Here is a 27,760-nt window from a genome sequence, read left to right as displayed (position 1 = left end):
TTCATTATTTTGGGAAATGCATATGAATAAATATTTTTTCTTACCTTCAATTTTCAAATTGACTTTTTTCCCTGCGGGCTGTTAGGCTCGCAGGGGCAGAAAATGCTTCAATTTATTGCGTCATTTTTGGCGCAAACTTTTTTGGTGCAAAATTTCGTCATTTCCGGCGCCATAGTTGACGCCGGAAGTTTACACATGGTTGAGTCATTTTTTGACGCATGTGTGTTACAGACGTTTTTTTGCGCCAAAAAATGTGGGCGTAATTTTTGGCGCCAAAAAATATGGGCGTCATACTTGGCGCCAAATAATGTGGGCGTCTTACTTGGCGCCAAAAAATGTGGGCGTCATACTTGGCACCATTTTTTTCACATTATTTCAGTCTCACTTTTTTGTTGCTTCTGGTTGCTAGAGGCTTGTTTGTTTTGCATTTTTTCCCATTCCTGAAACTGTCATTTAAGGAATTTGATAATTTTGCTTTATATGTTGTTTTTTTCTATTACATATTGCAAGATATTTCAAAGCTGTTCCCGTATCAGAAAATACTGAGGGATTCCTGATGACTGATATCAGTCCTACCAAAGCTAAGTTAATTTATTTTAATGTTAAGAATGTTTATATTTAGCTATGGTTTGTAATAAGTTTTTATAATAAACTTTTACATGCAGAGTCCATTAGTATTTATGCATTATCTATTGCTATTCTTTTTACAACTTATGTACAAGATATATTTAGGAATTTATAAGAATTTTTTTTCTGATTCTAGTATAAAGGCTTTGTCTGCTATCCCGCCTTCTAATAAAATTTTTAGGTCTTTTTTAAACTTCTCATTTAGTTGATGAAGTTTTAAATGACCAACAACATACTGAATTATCCTTCTCTGATGGTGTGTTTTCTCATTCAGAATATTCTTCATCAGATATTGACACTAACAAATCTACTTTTTTATTTTTAAATAGAGTACATTCGTTTTTTGTTGAAAAGGTGTTGATTATTTTGGATATTGAAGTAACTAGTTCTTTTGATTAAGACTAGCTAACATTTAAATTCTGCTTATTAACCTTCTGTGGTTTCTTCAGAGGTTTTTCTCTTGTTAAGTGTATCCAGTCCACGGATCATCCATTACTTATGGGATATTAACTCCTCCCCAACAGGAAGTGCAAGAGGATTCACCCAGCAGAGCTGCTATATAGCTCCTCCCCTAACTGCCATTACCAGTCATTCTCTTGCACCCAACAACTAGATAGGATGTGTGAGAGGACTATGGTGATTATATTTAGTTTTATACCTTCAATCAAAAGTTTGTTATTTTATAATAGCACCGGAGTGTGTTATTCCTTCTCTGGTAGAATTTGAAGAAGAATCTACCTGAGTTTTTACTATGATTTTAGCCGGCGTAGTTAAGATCATATTGCTGTTTCTCGGCCATCTGAGGAGAGGTAAACTTCAGATCAGGGGACAGCGGGCAGATTAATCTGCAAAGAGGTATGTAGCAGCTTATTATTTTCTGACAATGGAATTGATGAGAAAATTCTGCCATACCGATATAATGTAAACTCAGCCTTAAATGCAGTAGAAGCAACTGGTATCAGGCTGTCATGTATGTATATTTTACACTTCAGTATTCTGGGGAATGGCACTTCACTGGAATTATACTGTGTGCATAAGACTTTAGCCTAATTTGCAGGGACTGGCAACAGGCTCTTTAATAACACTTAATTTATGTTAAACGTTTTTTGCTGGCATGTAAAATCGTTTCATTTTCTGAGGTACTGGGTGAATAAAATGTTTTGGGCATTATTTTTTCCACTTGGCAGTTGTTTTATTTAATTTATGACAGTTTACTGATCTCTCTCACTGTTGTGTGTGAGGGGGAGGTCAAAAAATTCAGTCAGAAGCTCATTGAATTTCCTGCATGATCCGGTTCATCTCTACAGAACTCAGGGGTCTTCAAAACTTGTTTTGAGGGAGGTAATCATTCACAGTAGAGCTGTGAGATTGTAGTTGACTGTGATAAAAAACGTTTATTTCTGTAACTTTTTTTCTGCTATCAGGGTTAGTTATCCTTCGCTAATGGGAACAAGCCTTTGCTAAAATTGTGTTTTTTACAAAGATTTGATGCTATAACCTTTCAGTTTATTAACTTTCAACTGTCATAACTCTTTCTGTGCTTCTTATAGGCACAGTACGTTTTCATATTATAGTAAATTACTTGAAAAGTATTTCCAAGTTGCTAGTTTATTTGCTAGTGTGTTAAACATGTCTGATTCAGAGGAAGACATCTGTGCTATATGTGCTAATGCCAAAGTGGAGCCCAATAGAAATTTATGTACTAACTGTATTGATGCTACTTTAAATAAAAGTCAATCTGTACAAATTGAACACATTTCACCAAACAACGAGGGGAGAGTTATGCCGACTAACTCGCCTCACGTGTCAGTACCTGCATCTCCCGCTCGGGGGGTGCGTGATATTGTGGCGCCGAGTACATCTGGGCGGCCATTACAAATCACATTACAGGATATGGCTACTGTTATGACTGAAGTTTTGGCTAAATTACCAGAACTAAGAGGTAAGCGTGATCACTCTGGGGTGAGAACAGAGTGCGCTGATAATGTTAGGGCCATGTCAGATACTGCGTCACAACTTGCAGAACATGAGGACGGAGAGCTTCATTCTGCGGCTGACGGTTCTGATCCAAACAGATTGGATTCAGATATTTCAAATTTTAAATTTAAGCTGGAAAACCTCCGTGTATTACTAGGGGAGGTGTTAGCGGCTCTGAATGATTGTAACACAGTTGCAATACCAGAAAAAATGTGTAGGTTGGATAAATATTTTGCGGTACCGTCGAGTACTGACGTTTTTCCTATACCTAAGAGACTTACTGAAATTGTTACTAAGGAGTGGGATAGACCCGGTGTGCCGTTCTCACCCCCTCCGATATTTAGAAAGATGTTTCCAATAGACACCACCACACGGGACTTATGGCAAACGATCCCTAAGGTGGAGGGAGCAGTTTCTACTTTAGCTAAGCGTACCACTATCCCGGTGGAGGATAGCTGTGCCTTTTCAGATCCAATGGATAAAAAGTTAGAGGGTTACCTTAAGAAAATGTTTGTTCAACAAGGTTTTATATTGCAACCCCTTGCATGCATTGCGCCTGTCACGGCTGCAGCAGCATTTTGGTTTGAGTCTCTGGAAGGGACACTTGAATCAGCTCCATTAGATGAGATTACACACAGGCTTAAAGCTCTTAAGTTAGCTAACTCATTTATTTCAGATGCCGTAGTACATTTAACTAAGCTTACGGCTAAGAATTCCGGATTCGCCATTCAGGCGCGCAGAGCACTGTGGCTAAAATCCTGGTCAGCTGACGTTACTTCTAAGTCTAAATTTCTTAATATACCTTTCAAAGGGCAGACCTTATTCGGGCCCGGATTGAAAGAAATTATCGCTGACATTACAGGAGGTAAAGGCCATGCCCTGCCTCAAGACAGAGCCAAACCTAAGGCTAGACAATATAATTTTCGTTCCTTTCGGAATTTCAAAGCAGGAGCAGCATCAACTTCCTCTGCTCCAAAACAAGAAGGATCTGTTGCTCGCTACAGACAAGGCTGGAGACCTAACCAGTCCTGGAACAAGGGCAAGCAGGCCACGAAACCTGCTGGTGCCCCTAAAACAGCATGAATTGAGGGCCCCCGATCCGGGAACGGATCTAGTGGGGGGCAGACTTTCTCTCTTCGCCCAGGCTTGGGCAAGAGATGTCCAGGATCCCTGGGCGCTAGAGATAATATCTCAGGGATACCTTCTGGACTTCAAATACTCTCCCCCAAGAGAGAGATTTCATCTGTCAAGGTTGTCAACAAACCAAATAAAGAAAGAGGCGTTTCTACGCTGCGTACAAGAGCTTTTATTAATGCGAGTAATCCATCCAGTTCCACGGTCGGAACAGGGACAAGGGTTTTACTCAAATCTGTTTGTGGTTCCAAAAAAAGAGGGAACTTTCAGGCCAATCCTGGATTTAAAGATCCTAAACAAATTCCTAAGAGTTCCATCGTTCAAAATGGAGACTATTCGGACAATTTTACCCATGATCCAAAAGGGTCAGTACATGACCACAGTGGATTTAAAGGATGCTTACCTTCACATACCGATTCACAAAGATCATTACCGGTATCTAAGGTTTGCCTTTCTAGACAGGCATTACCAGTTTGTAGCTCTTCCATTCGGATTGGCTACGGCTCCGAGAATCTTCACAAAGGTTCTGGGTGCTCTTCTGGCGGTACTAAGACCGCGAGGAATTGCGGTAGCTCCGTACCTAGACGACATTCTGATACAAGCTTCAAGCTTTCAAACTGCCAAGTCTCATACAGAGTTAGTACTGGCATTTCTAAGGTCGCATGGATGGAAGGTGAACGAAAAGAAGAGTTCTCTCTTTCCACTCACAAGAGTTCCCTTCTTGGGGACTCTTATAGATTCTGTAGAAATGAAGATTTACCTGACAGAAGACAGGTTAACAAAGCTTCAAAATGCATGCCGTGTCCTTCATTCCATTCAACACCCGTCAGTAGCTCAATGCATGGAGGTGATCGGCTTAATGGTAGCAGCAATGGACATAGTACCCTTTGCACGCCTACATCTCAGACCGCTGCAATTGTGCATGCTAAGTCAGTGGAATGGGGATTACTCAGACTTGTCCCCTACTCTGAATCTGGATCAAGAGACCAGAAATTCTCTTCTATGGTGGCTTTCTCGGCCACATCTGTCCAGGGGGATGCCATTCAGCAGGCCGGACTGGACAATTGTAACAACAGACGCCAGCCTACTAGGTTGGGGCGCTGTCTGGAATTCTCTGAAGGCTCAGGGACAATGGAATCAGGAGGAGAGTCTCCTACCAATAAACATTCTGGAATTGAGAGCAGTTCTCAATGCCCTTCTGGCTTGGCCCCAGTTAACAACTCGGGGGTTCATCAGGTTTCAGTCGGACAACATCACGACTGTAGCTTACATCAACCATCAGGGAGGGACAAGAAGCTCCCTAGCAATGATGGAAGTATCAAAGATAATTCGCTGGGCAGAGTCTCACTCTTGCCACCTGTCAGCAATCCACATCCCGGGAGTGGAGAACTGGGAGGCGGATTTCTTAAGTCGTCAGACTTTTCATCCGGGGGAATGGGAACTTCATCCGGAGGTCTTTGCCCAAATACTTCGACGTTGGGGCAAACCAGAGATAGATCTCATGGCGTCTCGACAGAACGCCAAGCTTCCTCGTTACGGGTCCAGATCCAGGGATCCGGGAGCAGTTCTGATAGATGCTTTGACAGCACCTTGGACCTTCGGGATGGCTTATGTGTTTCCACCCTTCCCGATGCTTCCTCGATTGATTGCCAGAATCAAACAGGAGAGAGCATCAGTGATTCTAATAGCGCCTGCATGGCCACGCAGGACTTGGTATGCAGATCTAGTGGACATGTCATCCTGTCCACCTTGGTCGCTACCTCTGAAACAGGACCTTCTGATCCAGGGTCCCTTCAAACATCAAAATCTAATTTCTCTGAAGCTGACTGCTTGGAAATTGAACGCTTGATTTTATCAAAACGTGGTTTTTCTGAGTCAGTTATTGATACCTTAATACAGGCTAGGAAGCCTGTTACCAGAAAGATTTACCATAAGATATGGCGCAAATACTTATATTGGTGCGAATCCAAGAGTTACTCATGGAGTAAGGTTAGGATTCCGAGGATATTGTCTTTTCTACAAGAAGGTTTAGAAAAGGGTTTATCCGCTAGTTCCTTAAAGGGACAGATTTCAGCTCTGTCCATTCTTTTACACAAACGTCTGTCATAAGTTCCGGACGTTCAAGCTTTTTGTCAGGCTTTAGCTAGGATCAAGCCTGTGTTTAAAACTGTTGCTCCACCATGGAGTTTGAACTTAGTTCTTAATGTTTTACAGGGGGTTCCGTTTGAACCCCTTCATTCCATTGATATCAAGTTGTTATCTTGGAAAGTTCTGTTTTTAATGGCGATTTCCTCGGCTCGAAGAGTCTCTGAGTTATCTGCCTTACATTGTGATTCTCCTTATCTGATTTTTCATTCAGACAAGGTAGTTCTGCGTACTAAACCTGGGTTCCTACCTAAGGTGGTCACTAACAGGAATATCAATCAAGAGATTGTGGTTCCATCTTTGTGTCCTAATCCTTCTTCGAAAAAGGAACGTCTGCTACACAATCTAGATGTAGTCCGTGCCCTGAAATTTTATCTACAGGCAACTAAGGATTTTCGACAAACGTCTTCCCTGTTTGTCGTTTATTCTGGTCAGAGGAGAGGTCAAAAAGCTTCGGCTACCTCTCTCTCCTTTTGGCTTCGTAGCATAATACGGTTAGCCTATGAGACTGCTGGACAGCAGCCTCCTGAAAGAATTACAGCACATTCTACTAGAGCTGTGGCTTCCACTTGGGCCTTTAAGAATGAGGCTTCTGTTGAACAGATTTGCAAGGCTGCAACTTGGTCTTCTCTTCATACTTTTTCCAAATTTTACAAATTTGACACTTTTGCTTCTTCTGAGGCTGTTTTTGGGAGAAAGGTTCTTCAGGCAGTGGTTCCTTCCGTATAAAGAGCCTGCCTGTCCCTCCCGTCATCCGTGTACTTTAGCTTTGGTATTGGTATCCCATAAGTAATGGATGATCCGTGGACTGGATACACTTAACAAGAGAAAACATAATTTATGCTTACCTGATAAATTTATTTCTCTTGTAGTGTATCCAGTCCACGGCCCGCCCTGTCACTTTAAGGCAGGTAATTTTTCCATTAAACTACAGTCACCACTGCACCCTATGGTTTTCCTTTCTCTGCATGTTTTCGGTCGAATGACTGGTAATGGCAGTTAGGGGAGGAGCTATATAGCAGCTCTGCTGGGTGAATCCTCTTGCACTTCCTGTTGGGGAGGAGTTAATATCCCATAAGTAATGGATGATCCGTGGACTGGATACACTACAAGAGAAATAAATTTATCAGGTAAGCATAAATTATGTTTTTTCTAGTTCCTGATACTAGGGAATGGAATAGGCCGGGAATTTCTTTTATTCCTTCTTTAGGTTTTTAATTGTATCCTTTGCCGGCAGTTAGTTTTAAGTTTTGAGGAAGATCCCCCAAGTTAATGGGACTATCTCTACTCTTGCTAACATACTACTATTCCTATAGCAGATAGTACTTATTTTTTTCCTTGAGAACTTGTATCTTATTTAAGGAAAATTATTTATTTTCAGGTACTTTTCTTAGACCTGTAATTTATTTGGCTAATGTTGCAACTGCTTCAGCTTTCTGGTTGGATACTTTAGTGCAACAAGTATCAGATTATGATTTGTTTAGCATTGTTAAGTTGATCAACATGATAATAATTTCATTTGTGTCGTCATTTTTTTGATATTTTCGCAAATGAGGTTTAATCTATGTCTTTAGCTATTTTAGCTAGAAGAACTTTATGATTTCAATCTTGGAATGCTAATTTTATTTCTAAATTCCATATTTCTTTTTTTCCGAGGTAATCAATTATTTGGTTCACAATTGGATTCAATTCCTCAACTGTTACTCTGGGCTGCAAGATTGAGTTCTAAAGCTAAATATTAAGCTTTTTTTCTTACTAAGGAACGGAATTCTAATTCTTCCCCAAGTAACATATTTACAATTGGAAGTTTTCTTCATTCAATTTAAGCCATTTTTAAAATCAAAGTCAGCTCCCCAAATTTGCATTTAGGTGCAGTTCTTATTCCAGCTTAGCTGGTAAGGGGCAGGTTAAGACTTTCTTAATAAATTCGTTTGGTTCAATTCGGTCCAAATTTCTTAGATTTGGATACAGAATAGGATTCAGAGTAAAACCGTCTGTGAGAAGTATTTTTCTCTTGTTAAGTGTATCCAGTCCACGGATCATCCATTACTTGTGGGATATTCTCCTTCCCAACAGGAAGTTGCAAGAGGATCACCCGCAGCAGAGATGCTATATAGCTCCTCCCCTCACTGCCATATCCAGTCATTCTCTTGCAACTCTCAACTAAGATGGAGGTCGTAAGAGGACTGTGGTGTTTTATACTTGGTTTATTTCTTCAATCAAAAGTTTGTTATTTTTAAATGGTACCGGAGTGTACTGTTTATCTCAGGCAGTATTTAGAAGAAGAATCTGCCTGCGTTTTCTATGATCTTAGCAGAAGTAACTAAGATCCTTTGCTGTTCTCACATATTCTGAGGAGTGAGGTAACTTCAGAGGGGGAATAGCGTGCAGGTTTTCCTGTAATAAGGTATGTGCAGTTAAAATATTTTTCTAGGGATGGAATTTGCTAGAAAATGCTGCTGATACCGAAGTAATGTAAGTAAAGCCTTAAATGCAGTGATATCGACTGGTATCAGGCTTATTAATAGAGATACATACTCTTATAAAAGTGTATTTTAAAACGTTTGCTGGCATGTTTAATCATTTTTTCATATGTTTGGTGATAAAACTTATTGGGGCCTAGTTTTTTCCACATGGCTGGCTTGAATTTTGCCTAGAAACAGTTCCCTGAGGCTTCCCACTGTTGTAATATGAGTGGGAGGGGCCTATTTTGGCGTTTTTTTGCACAGCAAAAATTACAGACACAGAAATCCAGCTTCTTCCTGCATGATCCAGGACTTCTCTGAAGGGCTCAAAAGGTTTCAAAAGTCGTATTGAGGGAGGTAAAAAGCCACAGTAGAGCTGTGGCAGTTGTGACTGTTTAAAAAACGTTTTTGTCATTTGTTATTCCGTTTTTGGTATTAAGGGGTTAATCATCCATTTGCAAGTGGGTGCAATGCTCTGCTAACTTATTACATACACTGTAAAAATTTCGTTAGTGTAACTGCATTTTTTCACTGTTATTTCAAAATTTGGGGAAATTTGTGTTTCTTAAAGGCGCAGTAACGTTTTTTATATTGCTTGTAAACTTGTTTTAAAGTGTTTTCCAAGCTTATGTTTGAAAGCCATGGTGGAGCCCCATAGGAGAATGTGTACTAAATGTATTGATTTCACCTTAAACACTAAAGATCAGTCTTTATCTATAAAAGAATTATCACCAGAGGGTTCTGTCGAGGGGGAAGTTATGCCGACTAACTCTCCCCACGTGTCAGACCCTTCGCCTCCCGCTCAGGGGACGCACGCTAATATGGCGCCAATTACATCAGGGACGCCCATAGCGATTACCTTGCAGGACATGGCTGCAATCATGAATAATACCCTGTCAGAGGTATTATCTAGATTGCCTGAATTAAGAGGCAAGCGCGATAGCTCTGGGGTTAGGAGAGATACAGAGCGCGCAAATGCTGTTAGAGCCATGTCTGATACTGCGTCACAGTATGCAGAACATGAGGACGGAGAGCTTCAGTCTGTGGGTGACATCTCTGACTCGGGGAAACCTGATTCAGAGATTTCTAATTTTAAATTTAAGCTTGAGAACCTCCGTGTATTGCTTGGGGAGGTATTAGCTGCTCTGAATGACTGTAACACAGTTGCAATTCCAGAGAAATTGTATAGGCTGGATAGATACTATGCGGTGCCGGTGTGTACTGACGTTTTTCCTATACCTAAAAGGTTTACAGAAATTATTAGCAAGGAGTGGGATAGACCCGGTGTGCCCTTTTCCCCACCTCCTATATTTAGAAAAATGTTTCCAATAGACGCCACTACACGGGACTTATGGCAGATGGTCCCTAAGGTGGAGGGAGCAGTTTCTACTTTAGCAAAGCGTACCACTATCCCGGTTGAGGACAGTTGTGCTTTTTCAGATCCAATGGATAAAAAATTGGAGGGTTACCTTAAGAAAATGTTTATTCAACAAGGTTTTATTTTACAGCCCCTTCCATGCATTGCGCCTGTCACTGCTGCGGTGGCATTCTGGTTTGAGGCCCTGGAATTGGCAATCCAGACAGCTCCATTGAATGAAATTATTGACAAGCTTAGAACGCTTAAGCTAGCTAACTCATTTTGTTTCTGATGCCATTGTTCATTTGACTAAACTAACGGCTAAGAATTCCTGATTCGCCATCCAGGCGCGTAGGGCGCTATGGCTTAAAACCTGGTCAGCTGACGGGACTTCAAAGTCTAAATTACTAAACATTCCTTTCAAAGGGCAGACCTTATTCGGACCTGGCTTGAAGGAAATTATTGCTGACATTACTGGAGGCAAGGGTCATACCCTTCCTCAGGACAGGGCCAAATCAAAGGCCAAACAGTCTAATTTTCGTGCCTTTCGTAATTTCAACGCAGGAGCAGCATCAACTTCCTCGGCTTCAAAACAAGAGGGAACTGTTGCTCATTCCAGACAGGCCTGGAAACCTAACCAGTCCTGGAACAAGGGCAAGCAGGCCAGAAAGCCTGCTGCTGCCCCCAAGACAGCATGAAGGAACGGCCCCCTATTCGGAAACGGATCTAGTGGGGGGCAGACTTTCTCTCTTCGCCCAGGCGTGGGCAAGAGATGTTCAGGATCCCTGGGCGTTGGAGATCATATCTCAGGGATATCTTCTGGACTTCAAAGCTTCTCCTCCACAAGGGAGATTTCATCTTTCAAGGTTATCAGCAAACCAGATAAAGAAAGAGGCATTCCTAAGCTGTGTGCAAGACCTCCTAGTAATGGGAGTGATCCATCCAGTTCCGTGGACGGAACAAGGACAGGGATTTTATTCAAATCTGTTTGTGGTTCCCAAGAAAGAGGGAACCTTCAGACCAATCTTGGATCTAAAGATCTTAAACAAATTCCTCAGAGTTCCATCATTCAAAATGGAAACTATTCGAACCATCCTACCCATGATCCAAGAGGGTCAGTACATGACCACAGTGGACTTAAAGGATGCCTACCTTCACATACCAATTCACAAAGATCATCATCGGTTCCTAAGGTTTGCCTTTCTAGACAGGCATTACCAATTTGTAGCTCTTCCCTTCGGGTTGGCCACTGCCCCGAGAATTTTTACAAAGGTTCTGGGCTCACTTCTGGCGGTTCTAAGACCGCGAGGCATAGCGGTGGCTCCGTATCTAGACGACATCCTGATACAGGCGTCAAGCTTTCAAATTGCTAAGTCTCATACAGAGATAGTTCTGGCATTTCTGAGGTCGCATGGGTGGAAAGTGAACGTGGAAAAGAGTTCTCTATCACCACTCACAAGAGTCTCCTTCCTAGGGACTCTTATAGATTCTGTAGAGATGAAAATTTACCTGACGGAGTCCAGGTTATCAAAACTTCTAAATGCTTGCCGTGTCCTTCATTCCATTTCACGCCCGTCAGAGGCTCAGTGCATGGAAGTAATCGGCTTAATGGTAGCGGCAATGGACATAGTGCCATTTGCGCGCCTGCATCTCAGACCGCTGCAATTATGCATGCTAAGTCAGTGGAATGGGGATTACTCAGATTTGTCCCCTCTACTAAATCTGGATCAAGAGACCAGAGATTCTCTTCTCTGGTGGCTTTCTTGGGTCCTTCTGTCCAAGGGTATGACCTTTCGCAGGCCAGATTGGACGATTGTAACAACAGATGCCAGCCTTCTAGGTTGGGGCGCAGTCTGGAACTCCCTGAAGGCTCAGGGATAGTGGACTCAGGAGGAGAAACTCCTCCCAATAAATATTCTGGAGTTAAGAGCTATATTCAATGCTCTTCTAGCTTGGCCTCAGTTAGCAACACTGAGGTTCATCAGATTTCAGTCGGACAACATCACGACTGTGGCTTACATCAACCATCAAGGGGGAACCAGGAGTTCCCTAGCGATGTTAGAAGTCTCAAAGATAATTCGCTGGGCAGAGTCTCACTCTTGCCACCTGTCAGCGATCCACATCCCAGGCGTAGAGAACTGGGAGGCAGATTTTCTAAGTCGTCAGACTTTTCATCTGGGGAAGTGGGAACTCCATCCGGAGGTGTTTGCTCAACTGGTCCATCGTTGGGGCAAACCAGAACTGGATCTCATGGCGTCTCGCCAGAACGCCAAGCTTCCTTGTTACGGATCCAGGTCCAGGGACCCGGGAGCAACGCTGATAGATGCTCTAGCAGCTCCTTGGTTCTTCAACCTGGCCTATGTGTTTCCACCGTTTCCTCTGCTCCCTCGACTGATTGCCAAAATCAAACAGGAGAGAGCATCGGTGATTCTGATAGCGCCTGCGTGGCCACGCAGGACCTGGTATGCAGACCTAGTGGACATGTCATCTCTTCCACCATGGACTCTGCCTCTGAGGCAGGACCTTCTAATACAAGGTCCTTTCAATCATCCAAATCTAATTTCTCTGAGACTGACTGCATGGAGATTGAACGCTTGATTCTATCAAGGCGTGGCTTCTCCGAGTCAGTCATTGATACCTTAATACAGGCTCGGAAGCCTGTCACCAGGAAAATCTACCATAAAATATGGCGTAAATATCTTTATTGGTGTGAATCCAAGAGTTACTCATGGAGTAAGGTTAGGATTCCTAGGATATTGTCCTTTCTCCAAGAGGGTTTGGACAAAGGCTTATCAGCTAGTTCTTTAAAAGGACAGATCTCTGCCTGATTTTGTCAGGCTTTGGTTAGGATTAAGCCTGTGTATAAAACTGTTGCTCCCCCGTGGAGCTTAAACTTGGTTCTTAAAGTTCTTCAGGGAGATCCGTTTGAACCCCTTCATTCCATTGATATTAAACTTTTATCTTGGAAAGTTCTGTTTTTGATGGCTATTTCCTCGGCTCCAAAAGTCTCCGAGTTATCTGCCTTACATTGTGATTCTCCTTATCTGATTTTTCATTCAGACAAGGTAGTTCTGCGTACCAAACCTGGGTTTTTACCTAAGGTGGTTTCTAACAGGAATATCAATCAAGAGATTGTTGTTCCATCATTGTGTCCTAATCCTTCTTCAAAGAAGGAACGTCTTTTGCATAATCTGGACGTAGTCCGTGCCTTGAAGTTTTACTTACAGGCTACTAAAGATTTTCATCAAACATCTGCCCTGTTTGTCGTTTACTCTGGACAGAGGAGAGGTCAAAAAGCTTCGGCAACCTCTCTCTCCTTTTAGCCTATGAGACTGCTGGACAGCAGCCCCCTGAAAGGATTACAGCTCATTCTACTAGAGCTGTGGCTTCCACCTGGGCCTTTAAAAATGAGGCCTCTGTTGAACAGATTTGCAAGGCTGCGACTTGGTCTTCGCTTCACACCTTTTCAAAATTTTACAAATTTGACACTTTTGCTTCTTCGGAGGCTGTTTTTGGGAGAAAGGTTCTACAGGCAGTGGTTCCTTCCGTTTAAGTTCCTGCCTTGTCCCTCCCATCATCCGTGTACTTTAGCTTTGGTATTGGTATCCCACAAGTAATGGATGATCCGTGGACTGGATACACTTAACAAGAGAAAACATAATTTATGCTTACCTGATAAATGTATTTCTCTTGTAGTGTATCCAGTCCACGGCCCGCCCTGTCCTTTTAAGGCAGGTCTAAATTTTAATTAAACTACAGTCACCACTGCACCTTTCTCCTTTCTCGTCTTGTTTCGGTCGAATAACTGGATATGGCAGTGAGGGGAGGAGCTATATAGCATCTCTGCTGTGGGTGATCCTCTTGCAACTTCCTGTTGGGAAGGAGAATATCCCACAAGTAATGGATGATCCGTGGACTGGATACACTACAAGAGAAATAAATTTATCAGGTAAGCATAAATTATGTTTTTCTCTCTCTAACATATTCCAGCTATTCCAGTAAGGCTCACACTTTCCTGAAGTGTGTTTCAGTCCTATATGTATTGGGTACTTGTGAAGCGCGGCTGGTTACCCGTTGGGGCTCAAGACGCTGCTCAGACCTGGAGTTTTCTGGGGTATTTATACCAGTTCCTTTTTAGGAACAGGATTTGGGGGTTTTATTCAAAACTATTAATTATTTCAAAAACAGAAAATCTTTTTGAATTGTCATATTAGTATACCATCTTTTAGAATGGAGTTTATATGGTCTATTCTGCCTTTTTGGTCAGTAATGGCATTTGTAATAGATACAAAAGATGCATATCTTCATTTTCTGTTTTCATTCAGATTATTTTCATTTTCTGAGATTCTCTTTTTTTGACAAGCATTACCAATTTGTTGCTTTTCCTTCTGGTCTAGCAACAGCTCTAAGAATCTTTTCAAGGTTCTCAGTGTTTCCTTATTTAGACGGTTTTCGTGGTACTGGCTCAGTCTTTTTCATTCTGCGGAATCTCATCCGATTCCACTTTTGTTGTTTCTTCAAGACATGGTTAGAGGATTTTTATCAAAAGCTCTTTGATACCTCAGACAAGGGTCACCTTTTTTAGGTTTCCAGATAGATTGTGTCTATGTCTTTGTCTCTAGCAGACAAGTGACAATTTTATTGGGTTCCGTTTGTCGGAACCTTCAGTCTCTATTATTTCCTTCAGTTGCTATATGCATGGAAGTTTTTGGTATTATGGCTGCAGCATTGGATTCGATTCCCTTTGCTCATTTTCATAAGAAACCTTTCCAGTTTTTTATACTGAATTAATGGTGCAGGGATTCTAGGATATCACTTTTTATATCTTTGAATCCCAATGTTTAACTATCTTTGATTTGGTGGTTAGATCACCTTCATATAGTTCTATGGGTCTCTTCGGTTCATTCAACCTGGACCATGATCACTACAGATGCGAGTCTTTTAGGTTGGAAGGCTGTCTGGGGATCTCTGTCAGCACAAGGGGTTTGGAAATCTCAGGAGGCGAGATTACCAATCGATATTTTGGAACTCCGTGCATTTTTCAGAGTTCTTCAGTTTTGGCTTCTTTTTGAAGAAAGAGACGTTTATTGTTTTTCAGACAGACAATGTCACAACTGTGGCGTATGTCAATCATCAGGGTGGGACTCTCAGTCCTTAGGCTGTGAAAGAAGAATCTCGGATACTTGCTTGGACTAAATCCAGCTCCTGTCTAATTTCTGCGGTCCATTTCCCAGGTATAGACAATTGGGAAATGGATAATCTGTCAATCAAGCTTTTCATCCGGGAGAATGGTCTTTATCTAGATGTGTTTTTTTTCAAATTGTTCAGATGTGTGGGCTTCCAGAAACAGATCTGATGGCATCTCATCTAAACAAGGAACTTCCCAGGGGCCTATTCAGGTCCGGGGATCCTCTGGCGGAAGCAGTGTATGCATTGACACTTTCTTGGAGTTATCAATCTGCCTATATTTTTTCGCCTCTGGTTCTTCTTTTTAGAGTGATTTTCAAAATCATCAGGGAGCAATCTTTTGTGTTGCTTGTGGTTCCAGCATGGCTGCACAGGTTTTGGTATATGGTTCTTGTTCTGATGTCCAGTTGCCAATCTTGGTCTCTTCCATTAAGGCCAGACCCTATATCTTAACATTCATTTTTTCCATCAGGAACTCAAATTATTAATTTGATGGTATGGAGTTTTAACGCTTAGTACTTAGTCATAGAAATTCTTTGACTCAGTGATTAATACTATGTTGCAGGCCCGTTAATCTGTCTCTAGTAAGATTTATTATCGAGTATGAAAGATTTTCATCTCTTGATGCTCTTTTCATAAATTCTCTTGGCATTCTTTTAGAATTCCTAGGTTTTTATAGTTTTCTTCAGGATGGTTTAGATAAGGATTTTTGTCTGCAAGTTCTTTGCAAGGACAAATCTCTGCTTTTTCTGTGCTGTTTTCATAGAAAAATTTGCTAATCTTTCTGTTATTCATTGTTTTGTTCAGGCTTTGGTTCGTATCAAGTCTGTTATTTAAGCCAATTTCTCCTCCTTGGAGTCTTAATTTGGTTCTGAGGGCTTTACAGGCTCTTCTGTTTGAGCATATGCTTTCTTTGGACATTTAAATTACTTTCATGGAAAGTATTGTTCCTTTAAACATCTCTTCAGCTAGGACAGTCCTTTGAATTATCTGTTCTTTCTTGTGAGTCTCCTTTTTCTGATTTTTTTATCAGGATAAGGTGGTTTTGCTGTCTTCTTTTCAATTTTTACCTAAAGTTGTGAATTTTAACAACATTAGTAGAGGAATTATTGTCCCTTCCTTGTGTCCTAATACTAAGAATTCTTTGGAGAGATTCTTACATTCTTTGGTTGTGGTAAGAGTTCTGAAATTATGTTGAAGCTATTCAGATTTCAGAAAGACTTCTAGTCTATTTGTTATCTTTTCTGGTTTTAGGAAAGGTCAGAAGGCTTCTGCCATTTCTTTGGCATCTTGGTTAAGCTTTTTGATTCATCTTGCTTATTTGGAGTCGGGTTAATCTCCGCCTCAGAGGATTACGGCTCATTCTACTAGGTCAGTTTCTACTTCCTGGACTTTTAAGAATGAAGCTTCTGTTGATCAGATTTGCAAAGCAACGACTTGGTCTTCTTTGCATACTTTTACTAAATTCTACCATTTTGATGTTTTCTCTTCTTCAGAAGCAGTTTATGGTAGAATAGTACTTCAGGCAGCTGTTTCAGTTTGATTCTTCTGCTTATAACTTCAGTTTTTTTCATTATAAAAATTGAAACTTTTGATTTGGGTAGTGGATTAATTTTTCAGCAGAATTGGCTGTCTTTATTTTATCCCTCCCTCTCTAGTGACTCTTGCGTGGAAGTTCCACATCTTGGGTATCTGCTATCCCATACGTCACTAGCTCATGGACTCTTGCTAATTACATGAAAGAAAACATAATTTATGTAAGAACTTACCTGATAAATTCATTTCTTTCATATTAGCAAGAGTCCATGAGGCCCACCCTTTTTTGTGGTGGTTATGATTTTTTTGTATAAAGCACAATTATTCCAATTCCTTATTTTTGATGCTTTCGCTCCTTTCTTATCACCCCACTTCTTGGCTATTCGTTAAACTGAATTGTGGGTGTGGTGAGGGGTGTATTTATAGGCATTTTAAGGTTTGGGAAACTTTGCCCCTCCTGGTAGGAATGTATATCCCATACGTCACTAGCTCATGGACTCTTGCTAATATGAAAGAAATGAATTTATCAGGTAAGTTCTTACATAAATTATGTTTTTTGTCGGTAAAGACCCGCGGTGCTAACGCTGCTTTTTTTTTCCAACGCACCCTTAAGGCAACGCTGGTATTTAGAGTTGTCTGAATGGCTGTGTTAGGCTCTGAAAAGTGAGCGTTGAGCATAATTTAACGCCACTTCAACCCTCAATACCAGTGTTGCTTACGGTAGTGGTAAGCTGGAAAAACGTGCTCATGCACGATATCCCCATAGGAAACAATGGGGCTGAGCTGTTTGAAAAAAAACTAACACCTGCAAAAAAGCAGCGTTCAGCTCCTAACGCAGCCCCATTGTTTCCTATGGGGAAACACTTTCTAAGTCTGCACCTAACACCCTAACATGTACCCTGAGTCTAAACACCCCTAACCTTACACTTATTAACCCCTAATCTGCCGCCCCCGCTATCACTGACCCCTGCATTACACTATTAACCCCTAATCTGCCGCTCCGGACACCGCCGCAACCTACAAATCATATTTATGTACCCCTAATCTGCTGCCCCTAACATCGCCGACACCTACATAATATTTATTAATCCCTAATCTGCCCCCCCAACGTTGCCGCTACCTTACCTACACTTTTTAACCCCTAATCTGCCGACCGGACCTCGCCGCCACTCTAATAAATGTATTAACCCCTAAACCGCCGCACTCCTGCCTCGCAAACCCTATAATAAATAGTATTATCCCCTAAAACACTACACTATCAATAAATTAATTAAATAATTTAAATAAAATTACATACAATTAAATAAACTAAACTAAATTACAAAAAACAAAACACTAAATTACAAAAAATAAAAAAAGATTACAAGAATTTTAAGCTAATTACACCTACTCTAAGCCCCCTAATAAAATAACAAAGCCCCCCAAAATAAAAAAAATTCCCTACCCTAATCTAAATTAAAAAAGTTAACAGCTCTATTACCTTACCAGCTCTTAAAATGGCTTTTTGCGGGGCATGCCCCAAAGAAATCAGCTCTTTTGCCTGTAAAAAAAAACACAATACCACCCCCCAACATTACAACCCACCACCCACATACCCCTACTCTAACCCAAACCCCCCTTAAATAAACCTAACACTACCCCCTGAAGATCTCCCTACCTTGAGTCGTCTTCACCCAGCCGAGCACCGATGGACCAAAAGAAGACATCCGGAGCGGCAGAAGTCTTCATCCTATCAGGGCAGAAGAGGACATCCGGACCGGCAGACATCTTCATCCAAGCGGCATCTTCTATCTTCATCCATCCGACGAGGAGCGGCTCCATCTTCACGACCTCCGGCGCGGAACATCCTTCTTCAACGATGACTACCCGACGAATGAAGGTTCCTTTAAGTGACGTCATCCAAGATGGCGTCCCTCGAATTCCGATTGGCTGATAGGATTCTATCAGCCAATCGGAATTAAAGTAGGAAAAATATGATTGGCTGATTGAATCAGCCAATCAGATTCAAGTTCAATCGGATTGGCTGATCCAATCAGCCAATCAGATTGAACTTGCATTCTATTGGCTGTTCCGATCGGGGTTAATAATTATAATATAGGGGTCGGCGATGTTAGGGGCAGCATATTAGGGGTACATAGGTATAATGTAGGTGGCAGCGATGTGTGGTCGGCAGATTAGGGGTTAAAAATATTTATTATAGTGGGGGGGCCTCGGTTTAGGGGTACATAGGTAGTTTATGGGTGTTAGTGTACTTTAGAGCACAGTAGTTAAGAGCTTTATGAACTGGCGTTAGCCCATAAAACTCTTAACTACAGACTTTTTCTCTTGTTAAGTGTATCCAGTCCACGGATCATCCATTACTTGTGGGATATATTCCGTTCCCAACAGGAAGTTGCAAGAGGATCACCCACAGCAGAGCTGCTATATAGCTCCTCCCCTCACATGTCATATCCAGTCATTCTCTTGCAACCCTCAACATAGATGGAGGTCGTGAGAGGACTGTGGTGTTTTATACTTAGTTTATTTCTTCAATCAAAAGTTTGTTATTTTTAAATGGCACAGGAGTGTGCTGTTTTTTCTCAGGCAGTATTTGGAAGAAGAATCTGCCTGCGTTTTCTATGATCTTAGCAGAAGTAACTAAGATCCACTTGCTGTTCTCACACATTCTGAGGAGTGAGGTAACTTCAGAGAGGGAATGGCGTGCAGGTTTTCCTGCAACTAAGGTATGTGCAGTAAAATATTTTTCTAAGGAATGGAATTGACTAAGAAAATGCTGCTGATACCGAAGTAATGTAAGTAAAGCCTTAAATGCAGTGAAAGCGACTGGTATCAGGCTTATTAATAGAGATATATACTCTTCAAAAAATGTGTTTTAAAACGTTTGCTGGCATGTTTAATCGTTTTTTAACGTACATTTGGTGATAAAACTTATTGGGGCATAATTTTTCCACATGGCTGGCTTAATTTCTGCATAGAAACAGTTAACTGAGGCTTCCCACTGTTGTAATATGAGTGGGAGGGGCCTATTTTAGCGCTTTTTTGTGCAGTAAAAATTCAGACTCAGACTTCCTGCTTCTTCCTGCATGATCCAGGACTTCTCTAGAGGGCTCAAAAGGCTTCAAAAGTAATATTGAGGGAGTTAATCAGTCACAGCAGAGCTGTGACAGTGTGTTTGACTGTTTTAAAAAACGTTTTTCTCTATTGTTTATCCGTTTTGGGTATTAAGGGGTTAATCATCCATTTGCAAGTGGGTGCAATGCTCTGCTGACTTACTACATTTACTGTGAACATTTGGTTGGTATAACTGCTTTGGTTCATTGTTATTTCAACTTGAGACAGGTTTTGTGCTTCTTAAAGGCGCAGTAGCGTTTTTTATATTGCTTGTAAACTTATTGTGAAGTGTTTTTCAAGCTTGCCAGTCTTATTGCTAGTCTGTTTAAACATGTCTGACATAGATGAATCTACTTGTTCATTATGTTTTAAAGCCAGTGTGGAGCCCCATAGGAATATGTGTACTAAATGTATTGATTTCACTTTAAATAATAAAGGTCAGTCTTTATCTATAAAAGAATTATCACCAGACGACGAGGGGGAAGTTATGCCGACTAACTCTCCTCACGTGTCAGTACCTTCGCCTCCCGCTCAGGGGGCGCATGCTATTATGGCGCCAAGTACATCAGAGACGCCCATAGCAATTACTTTACAGGACATGGCTACAATCATGAATAATACCCTGTCAGAGGTATTATCTAGATTGCCAGAATTGAGAGGCAAGCGCGATAGCTCTGGGATTAGGAGAGATGCAGAGCGCGCTGGTGCTGTAAGAGCCATGTCTGATACTGCGTCACAGTTTGCAGAACATGAGGACGGAGAGCTTCATTCTGTGGGTGACGGATCTGATCCGGGGAAACCTGATTCAGAGATTTCTAATTTTAAATTTAAGCTTGAGAACCTCCGTGTATTGCTTGGGGAGGTTTTAGCTGCTCTGAACGACTGTAACACAGTTGCAAGTCCAGAGAAATTATGTAGGCTGGATAGATACTATGCGGTACCGGTGTGTACTGATGTTTTCCCTATACCTAAAAGGCTTACAGAAATTATTAGCAAGGAGTGGGATAGACCCGGTGTGCCCTTTTCCCCGCCTCCTATATTTAGAAAAATGTTTCCAATAGACGCCACTACACGGGACTTATGGCAGACGGTCCCTAAGGTGGAGGGAGCAGTTTCTACTTTAGCAAAGCGTACCACTATCCTGGTTGAGGATAGTTGTGCTTTTTCGGATCCAATGGATAAAAAATTAGAAGGTTACCTTAAGAAAATGTTTGTTCAACAAGGTTTTATCCTGCAGCCCCTTGCATGCATTGCGCCTGTCACTGCTGCTGCGGCATTCTGGTTTGAGTCTCTGGAAGAGGCCATTCACACAGCTCCATTGGATGAAATTATGGACAAGCTTAAATCACTTAAGCTAGCTAACTCATTTGTTTCTGATGCCATTGTACATTTGACTAAACTAACGGCTAAGAACTCCGGATTCGCCATCCAGGCGCGGAGGGCGCTATGGCTTAAATCCTGGTCAGCTGACGTGACTTCTAAATCTAAATTACTTAATATCCCTTTCAAGGGGCAGACCTTATTCGGGCCCGGCTTGAAGGAAATTATTGCTGACATTACTGGAGGTAAGGGGCATACCCTTCCTCAGGACAGGGCCAAATCAATGACCTTTCGCAGGCCAGATTGGACGATTGTAACAACAGATGCCAGCCTTCTAGGCTGGGGCGCAGTCTGGAATTCCCTGAAGGCTCAGGGATCGTGGACTCAGGAGGAGAAACTCCTCCCAATAAATATTCTGGAGTTAAGAGCAATATTCAATGCTCTTCTAACTTGGCCTCAGTTAGCAACACTGAGGTTCATCAGATTTCAGTCGGACAATATCACGACTGTGGCTTACATCAACCATCAAGGGGGAACCAGGAGTTCCCTAGCGATGTTAGAAGTCTCAAAGATAATTCGCTGGGCAGAGTCTCACTCTTGCCACTTGTCAGCGATCCACATCCCAGGCGTGGAGAACTGGGAGGCGGATTTTCTAAGTCGTCAGACTTTTCATCCGGGGGAGTGGGAACTCCATCCGAAGGTGTTTGCTCAACTGGTCCATCGTTGGGGCAAACCAGAACTGGATCTCATGGCGTCTCGCCAGAATGCCAAGCTTCCTCGTTACGGATCCAGGTCCAGGGACCCGGGAGCGACGCTGATAGATGCTCTTGCAGCTCCTTGGTTCTTCAACCTGGCTTATGTGTTTCCACCGTTTCCTCTGCTCCCTCGACTGATTGCCAAGATCAAACAGGAGAGAGCATCGGTGATTCTGATAGCGCCTGCGTAGCCACGCAGGACCTGGTATGCAGACCTAGTGGACATGTCATCCTGTCCACCATGGACTCTACCTCTGAGGCAAGACCTTCTAATACAAGGTCCTTTCAATCATCCAAATCTAATTTCTCTGAGACTGACTGCATGGAGATTGAACGCTTGATTCTATCAAAGCGTGGCTTCTCCGAGTCAGTTATTGATATCTTAATACAGGCACGAAAGCCTGTTACCAGGAAAATTTACCATAAGATATGGCGTAAATACCTTTATTGGTGCGAATCCAAGAGTTACTCATGGAGTAAGGTTAGGATTCCTAGGATATTGTCCTTTCTCCAAGAGGGTTTGGAAAAAGGCTTATCAGCTAGTTCGTTAAAAGGACAGATCTCTGCTCTGTCTATTCTTTTGCACAAGCGTCTGGCAGAGGTTCCAGACGTCCAGGCTTTTTGTCAGGCTTTGGCTAGGATTAAGCCTGTGTTTAAAACTGTTGCTCCTCCGTGGAGCTTAAACTTGGTTCTTAAAGTTCTTCAAGGAGTTCCGTTTGAACCCCTTCATTCCATTGATATTAAACTTTTATCTTGGAAAGTTCTGTTTTTGATGGCTATTTCCTCGGCTCGAAGAGTCTCTGAGTTATCTGCCTTACATTGTGATTCTCCTTATCTGATTTTCCATTCAGACAAGGTAGTTCTGCGTACTAAACCTGGGTTTTTACCTAAGGTGGTTTCTAACAGGAATATCAATCAAGAGATTGTTGTCCCGTCATTGTGCCCTAATCCTTCTTCAAAGAAGGAACGTCTTTTACATAATCTGGACGTAGTCCGTGCCTTGAAGTTCTACTTACAGGCAACTAAAGATTTTCGTCAAACATCTGCCCTGTTTGTCGTTTACTCTGGACAGAGGAGAGGTCAAAAAGCTTCGGCAACCTCTCTCTCCTTTTGGCTTCGAAGCATAATACGCTTAGCCTATGAGACTGCTGGACAGCAGCCCCCTGAAAGGATTACAGCTCATTCTACTAGAGCTGTGGCTTCCACCTGGGCCTTTAAAAATGAGGCCTCTGTTGAACAGATTTGCAAGGCTGCGACTTGGTCTTCGCTTCACACTTTTTCAAGATTTTACAAATTTGACACTTTTGCTTCTTCGGAGGCTGTTTTTGGGAGAAAGGTTCTACAGGCAGTGGTTCTTTCCGTTTAAGTTCCTGCCTTGTCCCTCCCATCATCCGTGTACTTAAGCTTTGGTATTGGTATCCCACAAGTAATGGATGATCCGTGGACTGGATACACTTAACAAGAGAAAACATAATTTATGCTTACCTGATAAATTTATTTCTCTTGTAGTGTATCCAGTCCACGGCCCGCCCTGTCCTTTTAAGGCAGGTCTAAATTTTTAATTAAACTACAGTCACCACTGCACCCTATGGTTTCTCCTTTCTCGTCTTGTTTCGGTCGAATGACTGGATATGACATGTGAGGGGAGGAGCTATATAGCAGCTCTGCTGTGGCTGATCCTCTTGCAACTTCCTGTTGGGAAGGGAATATATCCCACAAGTAATGGATGATCCGTGGACTGGATACACTACAAGAGAAATAAATTTATCAGGTAAGCATAAATTATGTTTTTTGGCGGTAGGAGTCTTGTCGGTAGAGGGTCTACCGCTCACTTCTTCCAAGACTCATAATACCGGCGTTAGGCAAATCCCATAGAAAAAATAGGATACGCAATTGACGTAAGGGGATCTGCGTTAGCCAAAAGTCGCGGAATAAAAGTGAGCGGTAGACCTTTACCTACATGACTCTAAATACCAGCGGGCGGTAAAAAGCAGCGTTAGGACCCCTTAACGCTGCTTTTGATGGCTAACGCCAAACTCTAAATCTAGCCGATTGATTTTTATCCACCCTACTGCTCCCCCTTGTAGTTCACTGTCTGGTTTATAAAAACAGATAACAAAATGTGACCTTTGTTTAGTTCATGTTGTATTTTTGTACTGGAATATAGAGAATTGTGTCCAAAAAACAAAGAAAGAAGAGAGGAAAGGGTGCAGAGTGTGTTATTTTGTCTGTACTGTTTTATGGTAAAGTTATAAAAACTAAATCTGCTTTATTTGTACAGACGCAGATAACGCTAATATAGTAAAAGTTGAGATAACAGAAGATCTGTGTGTGAGGCGTCCGCAGGGAGCTCCGGATGAGGAAACCAGTGACCGTATCAGCCCAGGTGAGTGTGCACGTGTGTTGTGTTTGGGGAACACAGATTACAGATGCGTGTGCATTTGTGTTGTGTCTGCGGGACGCGGATTACAGATGAGTGTGCACGTATGTTGTGTCTGAGGTACACAGGTTACAGGGGATTGTGCACGTGTGTTGTGTCTGAGGTACACAGGTTACAGGTGAGTGTGCACGTCTGTTGTGTCTGAGGTACACAGGTTACAGGTAAGTGTGCACGTATGTTGTGTGTGAGGTACACAGGTTACAGGTGAGTGTGCACGTATGTTGTGTCTGAGGTACACAGGTTACAGGGGATTGTGCACGTATGTTGTGTCTGAGGTACACAGGTTACAGGTAAGTGTGCATGTATGTTGTGTGTGAGGTACACAGGTTACAGGTGAGTGCACGTCTGTTGTGTATGAGGTACACAGGTTACAGGTGAGTGTGCATGTCTGTTGTGTCTGAGGTACACAGGTTACAGGTAAGTGTGCACGTCTGTTGTGTCTGAGGTACACAGGTTACAGGGGATTGTGCACGTGTGTTGTGTCTGAGGTACACAGGTTACAGGGGATTGTGCACGTGTGTTGTGTCTGAGGTACACAGGTTACAGGTGAGTGTGCATGTTTGTTGTGTCTGAGGTACACAGGTTACAGGTAAGTGTGCACGTCTGTTGTGTCTGAGGTACACAGGTTACAGGGGAGTGTGAACGTCTGTTGTGTCTGAGGTACACAGGTTACAGGTAAGTGTGCACGTCTGTTGTGTCTGAGGTACACAGGTTACAGATGAGTGTGCACGTCTGCTGTGTGTGAGTTATAGGTGAGTGTGCACGTCTGTTGTGTCTGTGGTACACAGGTTACAGGTAAGTGTGCACGTCTGTTGTGTCTGAGGTACACAGGTTACAGGTGAGTGTGCATGTCTGTTGTGTCTGAGGTACACAGGTTACAGGTGAGTGTGCACGTGTGTTATGTCTGAGGTACACAGGTTATAGATGAGTGTGTACGTCTGTTGTGTCTGAGGTAAACAGGTTACAGGGGATTGTGCAGGTCTGTTGTGTCTGAGGTACACAGGTTACAGGGGATTAGGCACGTGTGTTGTGTCTGAGGTACACAGGTTACAGATGAGTGTGCACGTTTGTGTGTCTGCGGTACACAGGTTACAGGTGAGTGTGCACGTGTGTTGTGTGTGAGTTAAAGGTGAGTGCACGTCTGTTGTGTCTGAAGTACACAGGTTACAGGTAAGTGTGCACGTCTGTTGTGTCTGAGGTACACAGGTTACAGGTGAGTGTGCATGGCTGTTGTGTCTGAGGTACACAGGTTACAGGTGAGTATGCACGTCTGCTGTTTGTGAGTTATAGGTGAGTGTGCACGTCTGTTGTGTCTGAGGTACACAGGTTACAGGTAAGTGTGCACGTCTGTTGTGTCTGAGGTACACAGGTTACAGGGGATTGTGCACGGGTGTTGTGTCTGAGGTACACAGGTTACAGGTGAGTGTGAATGTTTGTTGTGTCTGAGGTACACAGGTTACAGGGGAGTGTGCACGTCTGTTGTGTCTGAGGTACACAGGTTACAGGGGAGTGTGCACGTCTGTTGTGTCTGAGGTAAAAAGGTTACAGGTGAGTGTGCACGTCTGTTGTGTCTGAGGTACAGAGGTTACAGGGGATTGTGCACAGGTGTTGTGTCTGAGGTACACAGGTTACAGGTAAGTGTGCACGTTGTATATGAGGTACACAGGTTACAGGTGAGTGTGCACGTCTGTTGTGTCTGAGGTACACAGTTTACAGGTGAGTGCACGTCTATTGTGTCTGAGGTACACAGGTTACAGGTGAGTGCACGTCTGTTGCATCTGAGGTAAACAGGTTACAGTTGAGTGTGCACGTCTGTTGTGTCTGAGGTAAACAGGTTACAGGGTATTGTGCAGGTCTGTTGTGTCTGAGGTACACAGGTTACAGGTGAGTGCACGTCTGTTGTGTCTGAGGTAAACGGGTTACAGGTGAGTGTGCACGTCTGTTGTGTCTGAGGTACACAGGTTACAGGTGAGTGTGCACATGTGTTGTGTCTGGGGTACACAGGTTACAGGTGAGTGTGCACGTCTGTTGTGTCTGAGGTAAACAGGTTACAGGGGATTGTGCAGGTCTGTTGTGTCTGAGGTACACAGGTTACAGGGGATTGTGCACGTGTGTTGTGTCTGCGGTACACAGGTTACAGGTGAGTGTGCATGTCTGTTGTGTCTGAGGTAAACAGATTACAGGGGATTGTGCACGTGTGTTGTGTCTGAGGTACACAAGTTACAGGTGAGTGTGCACGTATGTTGTGTCTGAAGTACACAGGTTACAGGTGTGTGCACGTCTGTTGTGTCTGAGGTAAACAGGTTACAGGGGATTGTGCAGGTCTGTTGTGTCTGAGGTACACAGGTTACAGGGGATTGTGCATGTATGTTGTGTCTGAGGTACACAGGTTACAGGTGAGTGTGCACGTATGTTGTGTCTGAGGTACACAGGTTACAGGTGAGTGTGCACGTATGTTGTGTCTGAGGTACACAAGTTACAGGTGTGTGCACGTCTTGTGTCTGAGGTACACAGGTTACAGGTGAGTGTGCACGTCTGTTGTATCTGAGGTACACAGGTTACAGGTGAGTGTGCACGTATGTTGTGTCTGAGGTACACAGGTTACAGGTGAGGGTGCACGTATGTTGTGTCTGAGGTACACAGGTTACAGGTGAGGGTGCACGTATGTTGTGTCTGAGGTACACAGGTTACAGGTGAGTGTGCACGTCTGTTGTATCTGAGGTACACAGGTTACAGGTGAGTGTGCACGTATGTTGTGTCTGAGGTACACAAGTTACAGGTGAGTGTGCACGTCTGTTGTGTCTGAGGTAAACAGGTTACAGTGGATTGTGCACGTATGGTAAGTGTGCACGTCTGTGTCTGAGGTACACAGGTTACAGGGGATTGTGCACAGGTGTTGTGTCTGAGGTACACAGGTTACAGGTAAGTGTGCACGTTGTATATGAGGTACACAGGTTACAGGTGAGTGTGCACGTCTGTTGTGTCTGAGGTACACAGTTTACAGGTGAGTGCACGTCTGTTGTGTCTGAGGTACACAAGTTACAGGTGAGTGCACGTCTGTTGTGTCTGAGGTACACAGGTTACAGGGTATTGTGCAGGTCTGTTGTGTCTGAGGTAAACAGGTTACAGGTGAGTGTGCACGTCTGTTGTGTCTGAGGTAAATAGGTTACAGGTGAGTATGCACGTCTGCTGTTTGTGACTTATAGGTGAGTGTGCATGTCTGTTGCGTCTGAGGTAAACAGGTTACAGGGGATTGTGCAGGTCTGTTGTGTCTGAGGTACACAGGTTACAGGGGATTGTGCACGTATGTTGTGTCTGAGGTACACAGGTTACAGGTGAGTGCACGTATGTTGTGTCTGAGGTACACAGGTTACAGGTGTGTGCACGTCTGTTGTGTCTGTGGTACACAGGTTACAGGTGAGTGCGCACGTCTGTTGTATCTGAGGTACACAGGTTACAGGTGAGTGTGCACGTATATTGTGTCTGAGGTACACAAGTTACAGGTGAGTGTGCACGTCTGTTGTGTCTGAGGTAAACAGGTTACAGTGGATTGTGCACGTATGTTGTGTCTGAGGTACACAGGTTACAGGGGATTGTCCACGTATGTTGTGTCTGAGGTACACAGGTTACAGGGGATTGTGCACATATGTTGTGTCTGAGGTACACAGGTTACAGGGGATTGTGCACATATGTTGTGTCTGAGGTA

At 42.9% G+C, this 27,760-nt stretch overlaps 1 protein-coding gene across 2 annotated transcripts in view; it reads left to right on the top strand.

The window, feature by feature from the left end:
• The window catches only part of LOC128666726 (zinc finger protein OZF-like), a 142,372-nt gene that overhangs the window by 74,440 nt on the left and 40,172 nt on the right, over window positions 1-27,760 (top strand). For both annotated transcript variants that reach the window (XM_053721475.1, XM_053721476.1), the window contains exon 4: window positions 23,896-24,000. In XM_053721475.1, the coding sequence (XP_053577450.1) occupies window positions 23,896-24,000 (105 nt within the window). The remainder of the gene's footprint in view (window positions 1-23,895; window positions 24,001-27,760) is intronic.

This window comes from Bombina bombina, chromosome 7 (assembly GCF_027579735.1).
Source record: "Bombina bombina isolate aBomBom1 chromosome 7, aBomBom1.pri, whole genome shotgun sequence".
NCBI lineage: Eukaryota > Metazoa > Chordata > Amphibia > Anura > Bombinatoridae > Bombina > Bombina bombina.
This window is presented reverse-complemented; position numbering and strand designations above follow the sequence as displayed.